We start from the raw sequence: 19,575 nt of genomic DNA, 5'->3' as shown, positions 1-19,575 counted from the left end.
GAAGATGTGAGAAGCACATGGCCAGGGAAACTAATGATACTGTACAAATAGATTGTATAACAGGAGGTTTAGAGGTGTTGGGGTGGGATGAAATAATTTACATTTTAATATGGAGAGTAAGTAACTCACTTACTTCCTGAAGTATGAACAGTAAAAGGCAAGGGTTAAGGAATTTCTTGGGACACACCACAATGCATTTTGTGGGTCTCTGGCCACTTCCTCAGGTTATAATGCTCAGTGGCTGAATCTTGATAGGTATGCATATCTCTGTTCCTACTACAGGAAGTAAGTAGCTTACCTACTCTCCCTTTTAATGTTTTAATTATTTTATCTCCCCAAAGCCCTTATACACCACCTATTATATATCTATACATTCTCTAATCTTAACAGTTACTGTAATCTGACCTGCAGCCTGTATAAAACAAATCAGACCTGGAATATTGAATTGAGAACTGTATTGACACAGTCACAGTGTGTGTGTGTGGACACAGAAGCCGACCGGCACTATACCTGAAGAAGTGAGCTCCCAGGTCTTTTCCAAAATGCGTTGTGAATGTGTCAGTGAAGTTCTCTATTGAATATCCAAGGTTTTTTCATAAATGAGGTAAGTGTACCGCCCACCCTCATGTGTACCGCCCACCAGAACTGGATTAAGACCACACAGGGCCCCAAGCAGAGCAATAAACTTGGGCCCCCCTTCCACATGTCCCCCCGGAATAGATAGCAAGACAACCCCCCAGAGAAGGTAGACAGATGTTCCCCCAGTATAGGTAGCCAAGTGACCCCCCCAGTATAGGTAGCCAGATGACCCCTCCAATATATATATAGCCAGCTGTCACCCCCCAGTATAGGTAGCCAGATGTCAACAGATGTATGGTCACTTTAATTCCCCAAGGCTCATTCCTTCCCCCCGACCCCCATTTATGTCCTCCCCTTCGCCACCATCTCTACTAATCCCTCAAATATGTCCCTCTTCCATCTCGGATATCCCCTCCCTCTTTATCAGACCAGCCTAATGCTACGTACACACATGCGACAACGATCGTTCGTTAAGAACGACGAACGAACTTTTAATTGATGAAAGAACGACCTAAGTAAAGGTAGTTTTAAAATGTGTGTAACGATCTGATCGTTAGAACGAACGTTACATCACAGAAAGCAACTATTGCGCCTGCGCATAAAAATGAGAAGTTCCATGGAGAAATAGTGAAATGCGCATGTCAAGCCTAGTACGAACGATCGTTTCCAACGATGTACTACTTTTGCAAACGATCGTCGTTGGTTAAAATCCGCCGAGACAGAACTTTCTTTTGTAGCGATTTGGCTCGTTCGTCGTTTGCCTTAATAGTCGGTGGTTCGTTTTTTGTAACGATCGTCGTTGGTAAAGATCGGGGAACGATCGTTACAAACGACTATAGTCGCATGTGTGTACGCACCTTTAGTCAGGTAAAGCATCCTGGCACCATTATCCCTGCCTCGCTAATGCTAATTTCCAAAAGTTTTGGTACCCCTCCTTCCATCACTGTTTTCACTCTAATCCTCCCCCCCCCCACCCCCACCATGCCTTTTTGGTGGTCAGTGGCAGTGCATCACTGCCTGCACACAACACACTTCACTATAGTATGAAACCCTATAGGCCACATCCATGCTCAGTACTGACAGGTGGAAAAGCCATTATGATCCGATCATAGTGAAAGAATCTGCCTGTAACAATTGATGCATGTATGGCCAGCTTTAGATTATGGTTTCTACTTTCTAATAACAAGATTGGAGAAGGAAGAAGGCAAAGCAGGTGGTTTTGGTGCACGGCGCTCAGCACCGGTTACCCAAACCAGGAGCCCCATAGCAGCAATAATATGCTGTGTGGGGCGCGCAAGGAAAATTCGGGCTCAGGTGATCACCGTACCCCAAATTACACCTCCCTCAGAGTTGCAACGGCTTGAACGGGAATAATATTTAACACCGCCAGGGAGTTTAGTGGCAGCAGGAAGAGCCATCATTCGGCGCTCTTGGCGCCCAACTCACCCGCAGTGTACAAATACTAGGGGCTCAGACACACTATAAGCGCTTTTATGAGCACTTTTAGCCATCAGAGTTTTCTGAGAGCTTTTTTTTTTAAAAAGATGTTTTATTGGATTTTGCCTTTTGTTAACAAACTTATTTGAACTTTTGTAACAGTCAACATTGATAACACATATAATGAAATTGCGGTAACATATGTATGTTGAGAGTACATATCTCTGGCCATTTATTGAGACCTATAGACAGCATTACCTTTGAACATTCCCTTCCCTCTACTATCTTCCCCCCAAAATAAAACTGTTCCCTAAGCCCCGCCCCCCTTCCCCCTTACCCTTTTTTTTCCCGCTGTTCCTTTTAGTTCATCCCATTAATTTTAACGGTCCCAGTTCCCCTAATAAATCTAGCGTGGCATACCATGTCGAGTATCTGAATGGTCTGACAATAGTTTGAATGTCTTCCCGAGAGAAATATAGTTCTATAAATCTTTTCCATTTCCTGAAAAACGACTTTGCCTTTTTTTCCGTATTTGCCCAAGCATCCAGTTTGTCTATAGTGAATAAGTGTAGAAGTTCTTGTTTCACATCCCAGACCGTGGGGTGGGAAGGGTAGATCCATTTATTATATATTGTTTTATTTGCTGCTGCGAGTATTATATGTCCCAGTACCGGTAATCTGTTTTGTGTGTTCTCTGTGTTGTCTTCCTGTTGTCTCTTTGAATCTTCGAAGTGGAACAGACATAATTGGGGTGTAATTGATATATCTACTTTGCAGATTTGTTTTATAAAAGCATTTATTTCTTTCCAAAAGGTATTGATTACATTACACTCCCAGATACAGTGGAACAAGTTCGCTTGCGGATACTGGCATTTCGGGCAGTTGAGGGAATAGTTAGCTGGCGGTGATGTATACTTGATATTAAAGGCGTATTTTGCCCTATGTATGAGCTTGTAGTGGGACTCCCTCCAAGTCTCATTTTTGAAGAGTTGACGAAACAAGAGATTTCCCTCGATTATCTTCATCATGATCTCTTGATCATTAATGTCTTTTAGCCATGCTTTTAGATTTTTAATGGTGTGACTTTCCAGCTGTACTTTGGATAGATTTTGTTGTATGTTGGCCAGAGAGAGCTTGGTATGTCCCGGTGAAAGAAAGGCATCAAAGTCATTAAAGTTCTGTTCTTTGGATAAATCCCTCAGTAAACTGGAGATATATGACTTGATCTGCGCATAATACAGAAAATGATGTTTGGGAAGGTTAAATTCTGTTCTAAGTTCCCTAAATGTTTTCCATTTTCCTTCGCTTAAAGAGACACTGAAGCGAGACTAAATCTCGCTTCAGGTCTTATATATAGCAGGGGCACGTGTGCCCCTGCTAAAACGCCGCTATCCCGCGGCTTAACGGGGGTCCCTTCACCCTCAACCCACCCCCCGCAAACCTTGGTCGGAAAATGGTCGCTGCAGATCTTCTTCCTGGAGGCAGGGCTAACGGCTGCAGCCCTGCCTCACAGCGTGTCTATCAGCGGCGCATCGCCGCCTCTCCCCCGCCCCTCTCAGTGAAGGAAGACTGAGAGGGGCGGGGGAGAGGCGGAGATACGCGTCTGACAGACGCGCGTGGGGCAGGGCTGCGGCGGTTAGCCCTGCCCCAACCAGGAAGCGCTCCCCCGCTGCTCAAAGGGGGATTTGGGGGTGAAGGGACCCCCGTTAAGCCGCGCTATAGCGGCGTTTTAGCAGGGGCACTCATGCCCCTGCTAGCTATGAGGTCTGAAGCGAGATCTATTCTCGCTTCAGACTCTCTTTAAATGGAAGAGATGCCCTAGTGTTGTTATTCCCTTGTCCTCCCATGTTGCAAAACCTTGGTGTGACAAACTTGCAGGAAAGTCTGGGTGTCCCCATAGGGGCATGTATTTAGAGACTTGGGAGTGTAAATTAAATCGTTTCCTGATTTCCTTCCAGGTTGCCCATGTGTCTCTAATGATCCCACTGCGTTTGGCTTTAATTGGCAGCTTTGGGTAGCTTGTGTGTAGGAGTGCCGCCAGCGACCATGGTTCTACGAATGATCTCTCTAATTCTATGTTTGAGAAGGTCTCGGTGCCACAGATCCAATCTTTTACATGTCTAAAGAGACAAGCTAAATTATAATTTCGGATGTGTGGCACCCCAAGTCCCGCCCACATTTTGGGTAATTGTAATTTATATAAGGCTATTCTATGTTTCTTTCCTGCCCATAAAAAGCGTGCAATTGCTCTGTCTAGTTCCCTTATGTCTAGATGTTTCAATAACAACGGAATGGTTTGAAGTGGAAATAAAAGTCTACCAAAAGTTATTGATTTCACTAAGGCAACCCTTCCCATCAAATCAATGGGCAATTTCTCCCAGTTTTGGAGTTGCTGTTTAAGCTTAGTTATCAAGGGGGGATACTCCTCCGGGTAATCTGCTAATGACACCTGGAGTGGAGGGAATCATAGCGGTGGACTGGCCTGTGGACAAGGGGAGAGGAGTGGAACAGAAGGGTGAACCGAGCCACCTCAGATCGTGGAGCACTGCAAGTATAACAAGTCCTTGTGTGTCACTGATGAACTATGGGATATTGATGTCTGGTTGAGATTGCTTTCTGCTTCATATATCAGCACTTTGGCTCAAATCTCCTGATGCTCACTAAATACGCTTGCTTGCTACTGCTTAACATCTAAGGACTTATCCCCATTAGGGGGAGGCAGCTGCTGTATGCTTGGTGCTGGGTGGAGTGAGAGCTGTGGGTGGGCTGGGCTTGTGTGCATGGAGCAGAGAGTTTATGACGGACTCCATGCACAGAAGCCTAGAGTATGGTACTAGGGGAAGTGTGGGTTGGCACCTTGGTTTTATGTGTTATTTCTGCGCAGAAATAGTTTTTATCTCTGTCTGTGTTTTTGGTCGTGGAAGGTGTCTATCAGCGGCTTTGTATGTTCAATAAAGATTCACTTTCCAACTGAGAGGTATTAGGTGTTCATGGCCACATTTGTGCAAAAAAACTTTACTATGTAATCATACTGGCTACACAAAATCACCAGTTGGGTTCATAATAATTATAGTGAGTATTCTGAGCATATATGTTGCAGCCCCATGGCAAAAATTTCCTACCTCTTGATATCAAGGGGGGATAGTTGAGTGTGTATATTGAGTTTGGATCCCTAGGTATCTGAATGCCCAAATATCTTACGGTGGAGCAAAGTTTGATATTCAACTTCTTGAATTGTGATATGGTGTCAGTTCTGGCTGACAGTAAGAGAAGCTCGCTTTTAGATTCGTTTACTTTGAATCCACTGAACTGTCCTACTTCTTGGATCAACTTAAAGACTAGCGGGATTTGAGACAATGGCCTAGACATAAAGAGCAGAATATCGTCCGCGAATAATATTTGTGTCAGGGTGGTTGCCCCTATTTCAATCCCTTGGATTTTGCGCTCTAACAGTCGTGCCATGGGTTCCAGAGACAAGTTAAACAGGAGGGGTGAAAGTGGACACCCCTGCCGTGTTCCCTTTTGTAGTTCTATAAATGGAGATAAAAAGCCAGGTGTGTAAACCTGTGCAGTTGGAGAAGTGTGGAGGGCTTTAACTAGTGACATGAAAGCTCCTGAAAATTTCATGAACTCTAGCACTTTTTGTAACCAATGCCAGCTGACATTATCAAAGGCTTTCTCCGCGTCTAATAATAAAATTGCATGTTCTCGACTTGTTTTGGGATAAAGTTTAGCATAGTCTAGGACCGTTAATACTTTTCTTATAATGGAGATTGCTGATCTGCCCCTTACAAAGCCAGCCTGGTGTGGTTTTACTAAAGCGGGTAATAGCGTAGCCAATCTATCCGCCATAATTTTTGTTAGTATCTTCAAATCCTGGTTTATTAATGAGATCGGTCTATATGACTCGGGCATTAATGGGTTCTTCTCTTGTTTGGGTAAGACTTTGATATACGCATTATTTGCCGTATGGGGCAGTGTCCCCGTCTTTAATATTGTGTTGAACACTTTTTGTAAGTGAGGAACTACTTCTGTCTGTAATATCTTATAATATTCAGTGCTTAGGCCATCTGGACCTGGCGCTTTTCCATTTCTGAGAGCTTTTTAAAAAACGCTCAAATTGACTTACATTAAAATCATGGTAAAATCGCGATTGCGGTAAAATCGCTCAGAAAAGTGCTTATATTGTGTCTGAGACTTTATGCAGAGAAGGGGAGAAACAGTGAGGAGAGAAAAAGCTGAAAGAGGGCTGGTGCACACCAGGGTGGTTCTAAAGCGTTTTTTTTCAAACTCTTGCTGGGGGAAAACCGCTTGGCTAATGAAAGTGAATGGGCTGGTGCACACCAGAGCGGCTAGTTTTTTCCACAAACGCAAACTCGGGGGCTGTAGTATTTTTTATATTTCTGAGGCGTTTCTGCATCAATGTTAAAGTATAGGAAAGTGGAAAATTGCTCTAAAAAGCGCTAGATCAGAGCGGTTTTTCAGGCGTTTTTGTTACAGAAGCTGTTTAGTAACATCTTTACTGTAACAATATTTGTAATCTGCTACACAAAAACGCACCCGAAACCGCTAGGCATGTTTAGAAAACGTCTCTAAACATGCCTAGAATCGCTCTGAAATCTGCTTCAAAAACCTCTAACGTTTTGCAGATCTGCTAGAGGTTAGAGGTTTTTAGTGTGCACTGGGCCAGAGAGGGAAGAAGATATTTGCCTCACCAGGATTGCACTTTTATTTAGCTTTCCTGTATGACAAGAAGACACCCAGCACTAGGGGAAGAGCTAAACAAAAGTGAATATGGGAGGGCTGGTGTACACCAAGAGCAATTTGAAAAGCGCTTGGCTAATGTTACCCTATGAGGGTGTTCCCACAGCAACATTGTGATTTTTTCAAAATCGCAGCTATACTGCATGTAGCATTTTTTTGGAGCAATTCATTCAAAAATCGCTCTGAAAACCGATTCACAAAATTGCACTCGCAAATTGCTAGCGATAGCTATTGTGATTTTGCATTGCACTAGCCCAGAGGAAGAGTGGAGAGAAACTGAGAATAGCCTGAGATGGAGCAGAGCTGTATTGCAGTCCCACATCAGACAGGTTACTTGCCTGTAATAGGACTCCTGTCCCTGCCAGTCTCTCACACAAGTCAGAAAGCAGCCCTCCTGGAGTCTAGGGACTGTCAAAAACTATTCAACTTGTTTAACACCTTATCCACACATGCAGTCATTATAACAATGGGGAGAGACCAGACAGATATTTTCCCACAGACCCTCCAGGCAAGCTCTGCATCATGCTGTGTATATTTACCATCTTGTCTGCCCTGGAATTGCACTTTTATCAGCTAGCCTAGTGTTTCACATTGCCTTACAACAACAAACCTGAATACAGCAGACACTGGACCGGCCCTAAATCACTGAATAAAAGGTCTGGGAGAAATCTCCCCCCTGTAACAGATACTTTGCTCCTCTCTGCTCACACTCTGCAAATAATGCCACAGTGTGTGAAACTATTACTATGTGTCAAAACATTTTTATTAGTGGAGAACGCTGGACAGAGATCACACAAATAACATTAGTCATTCCAGATCCCAGCCTGTGTCTGACAGCTAAACTAAGGAGGGGAGGGGGGGGGGGGGATATCCAGGAGGAAACACTGTCTGTATGTGTCTTATTATCTGTTACAGAGAGAAATACTGAAGACCATAAAGAGTTACATCAACAGTGGCAATAAATCTTTATTGGGGCTGCCGGGCCCTGACCTTTCAATAGATCAAAGCAGCTGCCTGTGTTGCCTGGTGGATAATCCGGCTCTGCCGCCCACCCCTATTTGTACTGCCCACCCTCATGTGTACCGCCCACCCTCATGGTTAATGCTTAGCTATTTATAGCCATGGAAAGAGTAAGAGATGTGTGAGTGGCACCATGCAGCAGGAACCTTATATGAAGGTGTACCAGGAAAACAAGAGCTGAGATCGAGGGACAGTGGTCCAGCCAGGCAGATTGCTATGGAGCGAGGCCAGCGACATTGGGGGACACCTCTATACACTTTACATTTTCAGCCAAAACAATAATTGAGCCAAGAAAATCTGCAGGCTGTACAAACACTTTAGCTGAGAGAGGCTCACTAAGGATATCGGCAGATTGTGACCACTTACCCAGCTGGAGACACTCATTCTCCACACTCGGCCCTGCGGCCTCCAGGATGGCTTTAGAGACACCTGAGAAGGAGACAACAATGTGAGACTTGGGGTGCAGTGGGGGAAGGATGGGGAAAGTGGGGGTGACATGTGGAGGAAAGACGGGACACATGTATGGTGCTGTGGGTTGAATCCCAGACCTCCTCCACGCAATGGATCACACAGGACTGTCCCGGAGGACAGATTGGGAGAAGATCTTAGGGACTGTGTGGAGGAGAGAAATGGGTGGATGAGTGGGCTCATTCTCTGGTGGTATACATACCTGATTTCATGGTAAATGTTTGGTCGGTGGAATTCACTATAATGTCGGTGTCCTCCTTGGAAATATCACCAGACTTCACCTGATAAGTGACTGATCCGAGCTTCATTTCATGAACCCCCTGTGTTGGCGTGGTCACCGTGCCAAAGAAGACTGCAACACACAAAAGGAACATGTATTTTCTTAGGCACAGGGAGGGAGGAGAGGTTGGTGTTAAGCACAGGGTAGGAGGAGAAGATTGGGTTGGGCATAGGATAAGAGCAGAGGTTAAGGTTAGGCGCAGAGTAGAAGGAGGGGTTAGGCACAAAGTAAAATGAGTAGATAGGGTTAAGCACAGGGTAGGAGGAGAGGTTGGTGTTAGGCACAGGGTAGGGGAGGTTGGTATTAAGCACAGGGTAAGAGGAGAAGTTAGGGTTAGGCACAGGGTAGGAGGAGAGGTTAGGGTCTGGCACAGGGTAGGAGGAGAGGTTAGGGTCTGGCACAGGGTAGGAGGAGAGGTTAGGGTCTGGCACAGAGTAGGAGGAGTGGTTGGTGTTAAGCACAGGGTAGGAGGAGAAGATTGGGTTGGGCATAGGATAAGAGCAGAGGTTAGGGTTTGGCACGGATAGGAGAGGTTAAGGTTAGGCACAGAGTAGGAGGAGGGGTTAGGCACAAAGTAAAATGAGTAGTTAGGGTTAAGCACAGGGTAGGAGGAGAGGTTGGTATAAAGCACAGGGTAAGAGGAGATGTAAGGGTTAGGCAGTAGGCACAGGGTAGGAGGAAATGTTTGTGTTAGGCAGGGGTAGGAGGAGGGGTTAGGGTCTGGCACAGAGTAGGGGGAGAAGTTAGGGTTAGGCACGGGTAGGAGGAGAGGTTAGGGTTAGGCAGGGGTAGGAAGAGAGGTTAGGGTTAGGCAGGGGTAGGAAGAGAGGTTAGGGTTAGGCAGGGGTAGGAGGAGAAGTTAGGGTTAGGCACGGGTAGGAGGAGAAGTTAGGGTTAGGCAGGGGTAGGAGGAGAAGTTAGGGTTAGGCAGGGGTAGGAGGAGAGGTTAGGGTTAGGCAGGGGTAGGAGGAGAGGTTAGGGTCTGGCACAGAGTAGGAGGAGAAGTTAGGGTTAGGCAGGGGTAGGAGGAGGGGTTAGGGTCTGGCACAGAGTAGGAGGAGAAGTTAGGGTTAGGCAGGGGTAGGAGGAGAAGTTAGGGTTAGGCAGGGGTAGGAGGAGAGGTTAGGGTTAGGCAGGGGTAGGAGGAGAGGTTAGGGTCTGGCACAGAGTAGGAGGAGAAGTTAGGGTTAGGCAGGGGTAGGAGGAGAGGTTAGGGTCTGGCACAGAGTAGGAGGAGAAGTTAGGGTTAGGCAGGGGTAGGAGGAGAGGTTAGGGTCTGGCACAGAGTAGGAGGAGAAGTTAGGGTTAGGCAGGGGTAGGAGTAGAGGTTAGGGTCTGACAGAGCATAAGAGAGGAGTTTAAGAGATTAAACAATGTTCTGAAACCAGTGAGGAGTGCAAATTGTTTGAGTGGCCACTGCTCTTGGTGACACATCTGATAATCTCTGGCTGTCATCACTCACCCGGTCCTGTCCTCACCCGGCTGTCATCACTCACCCGGTCCTGTTGTGACAGTTTCCTGTGCGTTCTGACTGCTTCCTGCAGCGCCGGTATAACTGTGACTGCTTCCTGTGGAGACGGGGTAACTCTGACCACTTCTTGTGGCATTTCTATCCATCTTCTTAGCCAGTTCCTTGTAAAACTCCTAAATGTGAAACAGATAAACATTATGAGCTCTGTTGAGTTGTGTATGATCTCAAGGTTTATTTACAAGAAACAGGAAGATTTTCAGAATGTAGGTTTTATTCACTGATGGGATTCTGGTGTCGAGGAGGAATGGAGTCACCAGTGGTGGTAGCGATTGGCCTGCTGGGGAGCGGGGATTCCTGCATTACTGGAGCTCTGGTCGGGTTATATAGCGAAAGTTCAGTTTCCCTGCATGTTTACTGATGTGCCTGCAGGGGGCAACAACTGCTACACCCCAGGGGCATAAGAGGCACACAGCAATTCTACGAATGCCTCCTCTCCAGTATTGGCACCCTTCTTTGCTGTCTTTGAGCCACTGCATTGCTTTTTGTGTCCTTGAGGGCTGTTTTCCAGCAGCTGATTCCGATCATTTTAGCATCATAAAGTGCTGGATCCTGCTCAACTACTTAAAATTGAGTGGTAACATTTCCATAAGAGGAATGCAATTGCAACATGATTTTAACTGGTTATAAACGTTGGCCCTGCGTTTGTTAGTTTGTGCTTGTGTTGAAGGCAATTGTGGTGTGATACTCACCAGATCACAAAGATCACACCCACGTTGGGTGCACTTGGAGTCACAATAATGTGATCATGATTTTAAAGGAATACTGTACTATCAAACCAAGTGTTCCAAAATGACGATGTACAAATAATGTCTAAGTAGCTGTGTAAACATTTTCCTACTTTTCATGTTAAATATCAGAGGCAAAAGATGTAATTCATTGTGTGTAGGTTGTATTGGAACATTCATTGGCAAAGGGGTGGTGTATGTGCTTCAGTATTTCACAGCCAGTGCTGTAATTTGCAAGTGAGACTACAGAGTTCCATGAAAAGCCTCAGGTGTCAGGTTTCACACACAATTACAAACAAGATACATCTCCTCTGCTCTCAATGCAGACAGTTCATTCAGAGACACATGCAGCTGCAGTTAGCTAGTGAGAGATTTCTCACATACAGGGTTAACAGATGTAAGTAGAGGGACCTTCCCTCATGATTTACTGATTCGTCACCCTGCTCAGCTTGGCCTACACCCTGCTCAGCTTGCTCACCTTGGCCGTCAGTGAAGAGTGAAAGGAATTTGATAACAGTAAACAAAGAGGTAAGCAGTGAAATGTATACAACACTACTTAAGCACTTCCCAAACTATTCCTATCTCAATTGAAAAAAACATGTTAATCAACAGTGTCCATTTAAGTGGAAAATAGCCCTGAGAAAGAATGGAATATGATCTGAAATGGAATATGGGGCCTTGGATCTCAGTATGATCCTGGGATTAGTGGTTGAATATTACCTAATATCAGTTATTTGACACCTTGCTACGGCACCCCATAAAATCAAATTTCAGATCTCAGCATGTGTGCCTGGGATTAGTGGCTGAACATTAGATCAGATCACAGTGTGTATGCCTGGGATTAGTGGCTGAACATTAGATCAGATCGCAGTGTGTGTGCCTCGGATTAGTGGCTGAACATTAGATCAGATCGCAGTGTGTATGCCTGGGATTAGTGGCTGAACATTAGATCAGATCGCAGTGTGTATCCCTGGGATTAGTGGCTGAACATTAGATCAGATCTCAGCAGGTGTACCTGGGATTAGTGATTGAACATTAGATCAGATTGCAGTGTGTATGCCTGGGATTAGTGGCTGAACATTAGATCAGATCGCAGTGTGTATGCCTGGGATTAGTGGCTGAACATTGGATCAGATCGCAGTGTGTATGCCTGGGATTAGTGGCTGAACATTAGATCAGATCGCAGTGTGTATGCCTGGGATTAGTGGCTGAACATCAGATCAGATCGCAGTGTGTATGCCTGGGATTAGTGGCTGAACATTAGATCAGATCTCAGCAGGTGTACCTGGGATTAGTGATTGAACATTAGATCAGATTGCAGTGTGTATGCCTGGGATTAGTGGCTGAACATTAGATCAGATCGCAGTGTGTATGCCTGGGATTAGTGGCTGAACATTAGATCAGATTGCAGTGTGTATGCCTGGGATTAGTGGCTGAGCATTAGATCAGATCGCAGTGTGTATGCCTGGGATTAGTGGCTGAACATTAGATCAGATCGCAGTGTGTATGCCTGGGATTAGTGGCTGAACATCAGATCAGATCGCAGTGTGTATGCCTGGGATTAGTGGCTGATCATTAGATCAGATCGCAGTGTGTATCCCTGGGATTAGTGGCTGAACATTAGATCAGATCGCAGTGTGTATCCCTGGGATTAGTGGCTGAACATTAGATCAGATTGCAGTGTGTATGCCTGGGATTAGTGGCTGAACATTAGATCAGATGGCAGTGTGTGTGCCTGGGATTAGTGGATGAACATTAGATCAGATTGCAGTGTGTATGCCTGGGATTAGTGGCTGAACATTAGATCAGATTGCAGTGTGTATGCCTGGGATTAGTGGCTGAACATTAGATCAGATGGCAGTGTGTGTGCCTGGGATTAGTGGATGAACATTAGATCAGATTGCAGTGTGTATGCCTGGGATTAGTGGCTGAACATTAGATCAGATTGCAGTGTGTATGCCTGGGATTAGTGGCTGAACATTAGATCAGATTGCAGTGTGTATGCCTGGGATTAGTGGCTGAACATTAGATCAGATTGCAGTGTGTATGCCTGGGATTAGTGGCTGAACATTAGATCAGATCGCAGTGTGTATGCCTGGGATTAGTGGCTGAACATCAGATCAGATCGCAGTGTGTATGCCTGGGATTAGTGGCTGATCATTAGATCAGATCGCAGTGTGTATCCCTGGGATTAGTGGCTGAACATTAGATCAGATCGCAGTGTGTATCCCTGGGATTAGTGGCTGAACATTAGATCAGATTGCAGTGTGTATGCCTGGGATTAGTGGCTGAACATTAGATCAGATGGCAGTGTGTGTGCCTGGGATTAGTGGATGAACATTAGATCAGATTGCAGTGTGTATGCCTGGGATTAGTGGCTGAACATTAGATCAGATTGCAGTGTGTATGCCTGGGATTAGTGGCTGAACATTAGATCAGATCGCAGTGTGTATGCCTGGGATTAGTGGCTGGACATTAGATCAGATGACAGTGTGTGTGCCTGGGATTAGTGGCTGAACATCAGATCAGATCGCAGTGTGTATGCCTGGGATTAGTGGCTGAACATTAGATCAGATTGCAGTGTGTATGCCTGGGATTAGTGGCTGAACATCAGATCAGATCGCAGTGTGTATGCCTGGGATTAGTGGCTGGACATTAGATCAGATCGCAGGGTGTATCCCTGGGATTAGTGGCTGAACATTAGATCAGATCGCAGTGTGTATGCCTGGGATTAGTGGCTGAACATTAGATCAGATGGCAGTGTGTATGCCTGGGATTAGTGGCTGAACATTAGATCAGATCGCAGTCTGTATGCCTGGGATTAGTGGCTGAACATTAGATCAGATCGCAGTGTGTATGCCTGGGATTAGTGGCTGAACATTAGATCAGATCGCAGTGTGTATGCCTGGGATTAGTGGCTGGACATTAGATCAGATCGCAGGGTGTATGCCTGGGATTAGTGGCTGAGCATTAGATCAGATCGCAGTGTGTATGCCTGGGATCAGTGGCTGAACATCAGATCAGATCGCAGTGTGTATGCCTGGGATTAGTGACTGAACATTAGATCAGATTGCAGTGTGTATGCCTGGGATTAGTGGCTGAACATCAGATCAGATCGCAGTGTGTGTGCCTGGGATTAGTGGCTGAACATTAGATCAGATCGCAGTGTGTGTGCCTGGGATTAGTGGCTGAACATTAGATCAGATCGCAGTGTGTGTGCCTGGGATTAGTGGCTGAACATTAGATCAGATCGCAGTGTGTGTGCCTGGGATTAGTGGCTGAACATTAGATCAGATCGCAGTGTGTATTCCTGGGATTAGTGACTGAACATTAGATCAGATTGCAGTGTGTATGCCTGGGATTAGTGGCTGAACATTAGATCAGATCGCAGTGTGTATGCCTGGGATTAGTGGCTGAACATTAGATCAGATCGCAGTGTGTGTGCCTGGGATTAGTGGCTGAACATTAGATCAGATCGCAGTGTGTGTGCCTGGGATTAGTGGCTGAACATTAGATCAGATCGCAGTGTGTATTCCTGGGATTAGTGACTGAACATTAGATCAGATTGCAGTGTGTATGCCTGGGATTAGTGGCTGAACATTAGATCAGATTGCAGTGTGTATGCCTGGGATTAGTGGCTGAACATTAGATCAGATCGCAGTGTGTATGCCTGGGATTAGTGGCTGAACATTAGATCAGATCGCAGTGTGTATGCCTGGGATTAGTGGCTGAACATTAGATCAGATCGCAGTCTGTATGCCTGGGATTAGTGGCTGAACATTAGATCAGATCGCAGTGTGTATGCCTGGGATTAGTGGCTGAGCATTAGATCAGATCGCAGTGTGTATGCCTGGGATTAGTGGCTGAACATTAGATCAGATCGCAGTGTGTATGCCTGGGATTAGTGGCTGAACATTAGATCAGATTGCAGTGTGTGTGCCTGGGATTAGTGGCTGAACATTAGATCAGATCGCAGTGTGTATGCCTGGGATTAGTGGCTGAACATTAGATCAGATTGCAGTGTGTATGCCTGGGATTAGTGACTGAACATTAGATCAGATGGCAGTGTGTATGCCTGGGATTAGTGGCTGAACATTAGATCAGATCGCAGTGTGTATGCCTGGGATTAGTGGCTGATCATTAGATCAGATCGCAGTGTGTGTGCCTGGGATTAGTGGCTGAACATTAGATCAGATCGCAGTGTGTATTCCTGGGATTAGTGACTGAACATTAGATCAGATTGCAGTGTGTATGCCTGGGATTAGTGGCTGAACATTAGATCAGATTGCAGTGTGTATGCCTGGGATTAGTGGCTGAACATTAGATCAGATCGCAGTGTGTATGCCTGGGATTAGTGGCTGAACATTAGATCAGATCGCAGTGTGTATGCCTGGGATTAGTGGCTGAACATTAGATCAGATCGCAGTCTGTATGCCTGGGATTAGTGGCTGAACATTAGATCAGATCGCAGTGTGTATGCCTGGGATTAGTGGCTGAGCATTAGATCAGATCGCAGTGTGTATGCCTGGGATTAGTGGCTGAACATTAGATCAGATTGCAGTGTGTATGCCTGGGATTAGTGGCTGAACATTAGATCAGATCGCAGTGTGTATGCCTGGGATTAGTGGCTGAACATTAGATCAGATTGCAGTGTGTGTGCCTGGGATTAGTGGCTGAACATTAGATCAGATCGCAGTGTGTATGCCTGGGATTAGTGGCTGAACATTAGATCAGATTGCAGTGTGTATGCCTGGGATTAGTGACTGAACATTAGATCAGATGGCAGTGTGTATGCCTGGGATTAGTGGCTGAACATTAGATCAGATCGCAGTGTGTATGCCTGGGATTAGTGGCTGGACATTAGATCAGATCTCAGCAGGTGTACCTGGGATTAGTGACTGAACATTAGATCAGATCGCAGTGTGTATGCCTGGGATTAGTGGCTGAACATTAGATCAGATGGCAGTGTGTATGCCTGGGATTAGTGGCTGAACATTAGATCAGATCGCAGTGTGTATGCCTGGGATTAGTGACTGAACATTAGATCAGATTGCAGTGTGTATGCCTGGGATTAGTGGCTGAACATTAGATCAGATTGCAGTGTGTATGCCTGGGATTAGTGGCTGAACATTAGATCAGATTGCAGTGTGTATACCTAAGATTAGTGGCTGAACATTAGATCAGATCTCAGCATGTGTACCTGGGATTAGTGGCTGAACATTAGATCAGATCTCAGCAGGTGTACCTGGGATTAGTGATTGAACATTAGATCAGATTGCAGTGTGTATGCCTGGGATTAGTGGCTGAACATTAGATCAGATCGCAGTGTGTATGCCTGGGATTAGTGGCTGAACATTAGATCAGATTGCAGTGTGTATGCCTGGGATTAGTGGCTGAACATTAGATCAGATCGCAGTGTGTATGCCTGGGATTAGTGGCTGAGCATTAGATCAGATCGCAGTGTGTATGCCTGGGATTAGTGGCTGAACATTAGATCAGATCGCAGTGTGTATGCCTGGGATTAGTGACTGAACATTAGATCAGATTGCAGTGTGTATGCCTGGGATTAGTGGCTGAACATTAGATCAGATCGCAGTGTGTATGCCTGGGATTAGTGGCTGAACATTAGATCAGATTGCAGTGTGTATGCCTGGGATTAGTGGCTGAACATTAGATCAGATCGCAGTGTGTATGCCTGGGATTAGTGGCTGAACATTAGATCAGATTGCAGTGTGTATGCCTGGGATTAGTGGCTGAACATTAGATCAGATCGCAGTGTGTGTGCCTGGGATTAGTGGCTGAACATTAGATCAGATCGCAGTGTGTATGCCTGGGATTAGTGGCTGAGCATCAGATCAGATCGCAGTGTGTATGCCTGGGATTAGTGGCTGGACATTAGATCAGATCGCAGTGTATATGCCTGGGATTAGTGGCTGGACATTAGATCAGATCGCAGTGTGTATGCCTGGGATTAGTGGCTGGACATTAGATCAGATCGCAGTGTGTATGCCTGGGATTAGTGGCTGAACATTAGATCAGATTGCAGTGTGTATGCCTGGGATTAGTGGCTGAACATTAGATCAGATCGCAGTGTGTATGCCTGGGATTAGTGGCTGGACATTAGATCAGATCGCAGTGTGTATGCCTGGGATTAGTGGCTGAACATCAGATCAGATCGCAGTGTGTATGCCTGGGATTAGTGGCTGGACATTAGATCAGATCGCAGTGTATATGCCTGGGATTAGTGGCTGGACATTAGATCAGATCGCAGTGTGTATGCCTGGGATTAGTGGCTGAGCATTAGATCAGATCGCAGTGTGTATGCCTGGGATTAGTGGCTGAACATTAGATCAGATTGCAGTGTGTATGCCTGGGATTAGTGGCTGAACATTAGATCAGATTGCAGTGTGTATGCCTGGGATTAGTGGCTGAACATTAGATCAGATCGCAGTGTATATGCCTGGGATTAGTGGCTGAACATTAGATCAGATCGCAGTGTGTATGCCTGGGATTAGTGGCTGAACATTAGATCAGATCGCAGTGTGTATCCCTGGGATTAGTGGCTGAACAGTAGATCAGATGGCAGTGTGTATGCCTGGGATTAGTGGCTCAGCATTAGATCAGATGGCAGTGTGTATGCCTGGGATTAGTGGTTGAACAGTAGATCAGATGGCAGTGTGTATGCCTGGGATTAGTGGCTCAGCATTAGATCAGATGGCAGTGTGTATGCCTGGGATTAGTGGTTGAACATTAGATCAGATGGCAGTGTGTATGCCTGGGATTAGTGGCTGAACATTAGATCAGATCGCAGTGTGTATGCCTGGGATTAGTGGCTGAGCATTAGATCAGATCGCAGTGTGTATGCCTGGGATTAGTGGCTGAACATTAGATCAGATTGCAGTGTGTATGCCTGGGATTAGTGTCTGAACATTACATCAGATTGCAGTGTGTATGCCTGGGATTAGTGGCTGAACATTAGATCAGATGGCAGTGTGTATGCCTGGGATTAGTGGCTGAACATTAGATCAGATCGCAGTGTGTATGCCTGGGATTAGTGGCTGAACATTAGATCAGATCGCAGTGTGTGTACCTGGGATTAGTGGCTAAACATTAGATCAGATCGCAGTGTGTGTACCTGGGATTAGTGGCTGAACATTAGATCAGATTGCAGTGTGTATGCCTGGGATTAGTGGCTGAACATTAGATCAGATCGCAGTGTGTGTACCTGGGATTAGTGGCTGAACATTAGATCAGAATGCAGTGTGTATGCCTGGGATTAGTGGCTGAACATTAGATCAGATCGCAGTGTGTATGCCTGGGATTAGTGGCTGAACATTAGATCAGATGGCAGTGTGTATGCCTGGGATTAGTGGCTGAACATTAGATCAGATCGCAGTGTGTGTACCTGGGATTAGTGGCTGAACATTAGATCAGATTGCAGTGTGTATGCCTGGGATTAGTGGCTGAACATTAGATCAGATCGCAGTGTGTATGCCTGGGATTAGTGGCTGAACATCAGATCGCAGTGTGTATGCCTGGGATTAGTGGCTGAACATTAGATCAGATCGCAGTGTGTATGCCTGGGATTAGTGGCTGAACATTAGATCAGATTGCAGTGTGTATGCCTGGGATTAGTGGCTGAACATTAGATCAGATCGCAGTGTGTATGCCTGGGATTAGTGGCTGAACATTAGATCAGATCGCAGTGTGTATGCCTGGGATTAGTGGCTGAACATTAGATCAGATCGCAGTGTGTATGCCTGGGATTAGTGGCTGAACATTAGATCAGATCGCAGTGTGTATGCCTGGGATTAGTGGCTGAACATTAGATCAGATCGCAGTGTGTGTGCCTGGGATTAGTGGCTGAACATCAGATCGCAGTGTGTATGCCTGGGATTAGTGGCTGAACATTAGATCAGATCGCAGTGTGTATGCCTGGGATTAGTGGCTGAACATTAGATCAGATTGCAGTGTGTATCCCTGGAATTAGTGGCTGAACATTAGATCAGATGGCAGTGTGTATGCCTGGGATTAGTGGCTGAACATTAGATCAGATGGCAGTGTGTATGCCTGGGATTAGTGGCTGAACATTAGATCAGATTGCAGTGTGTATGCCTGGGATTAGTGGCTGAACATTAGATCAGATCGCAGTGTGTATGCCTGGGATTAGTGGCTGAGCATTAGATCAGATCGCAGTGTGTATGCCTGGGATTAGTGGCTGAACATTAGATCAGATTGCAGTGTGTATGCCTGGGATTAGTGGCTGAACATTAGATCAGATCGCAGTGTGTATGCCTGGGATTAGTGGCTGAACATTAGATCAGATGGCAGTGTGTGTGCCTGGGATTAGTGGCTGAACATTAGATCAGATGGCAGTGTGTATGCCTGGGATTAGTGGCTGAACATCAGATCGCAGTGTGTATGCCTGGGATTAGTGGCTGAACATTAGATCAGATCGCAGTGTGTATCCCTGGGATTAGTGGCTGAACATCAGATCGCAGTGTGTATGCCTGGGATTAGTGGCTGAACATCAGATCAGATCGCAGTGTGTATGCCTGGGATTAGTGGATGAACATTAGATCAGATTGCAGTGTGTATGCCTGGGATTAGTGGCTGAACATTAGATCAGATTGCAGTGTGTGTGCCTGGGATTAGTGGCTGAACATTAGATCAGATCGCAGTGTGTATGCCTGGGATTAGTGGCTGAACATTAGATCAGATCGCAGTGTGTATGCCTGGGATTAGTGGCTGAACATTAGATCAGATTGCAG

General features: G+C 45.8%; 1 protein-coding gene across 2 annotated transcripts in view; it reads right to left on the bottom strand.

Annotated features, from left to right (window-relative positions):
• LOC137525233 (protein mono-ADP-ribosyltransferase PARP14-like) overlaps positions 1 to 19,575 on the bottom strand; it is a 116,926-nt gene that overhangs the window by 30,063 nt on the left and 67,288 nt on the right. For both annotated transcript variants that reach the window (XM_068246234.1, XM_068246235.1), the window contains exons 9-11: positions 10,045 to 10,192; positions 8,471 to 8,620; positions 8,167 to 8,229 (exon numbers count right to left, since the gene is read on the bottom strand). In XM_068246234.1, coding sequence (XP_068102335.1) covers positions 8,167 to 8,229; positions 8,471 to 8,620; positions 10,045 to 10,192 — 361 coding nt within the window. The remainder of the gene's footprint in view (positions 1 to 8,166; positions 8,230 to 8,470; positions 8,621 to 10,044; positions 10,193 to 19,575) is intronic.

The sequence above is a fragment of the Hyperolius riggenbachi genome, chromosome 7 (assembly GCF_040937935.1).
Source record: "Hyperolius riggenbachi isolate aHypRig1 chromosome 7, aHypRig1.pri, whole genome shotgun sequence".
In the NCBI taxonomy this organism is placed as follows: Eukaryota; Metazoa; Chordata; class Amphibia; order Anura; family Hyperoliidae; genus Hyperolius; species Hyperolius riggenbachi.
Note: the sequence above shows the minus strand (reverse complement) of the source record. Positions and strands in the feature narration are given on the sequence as shown.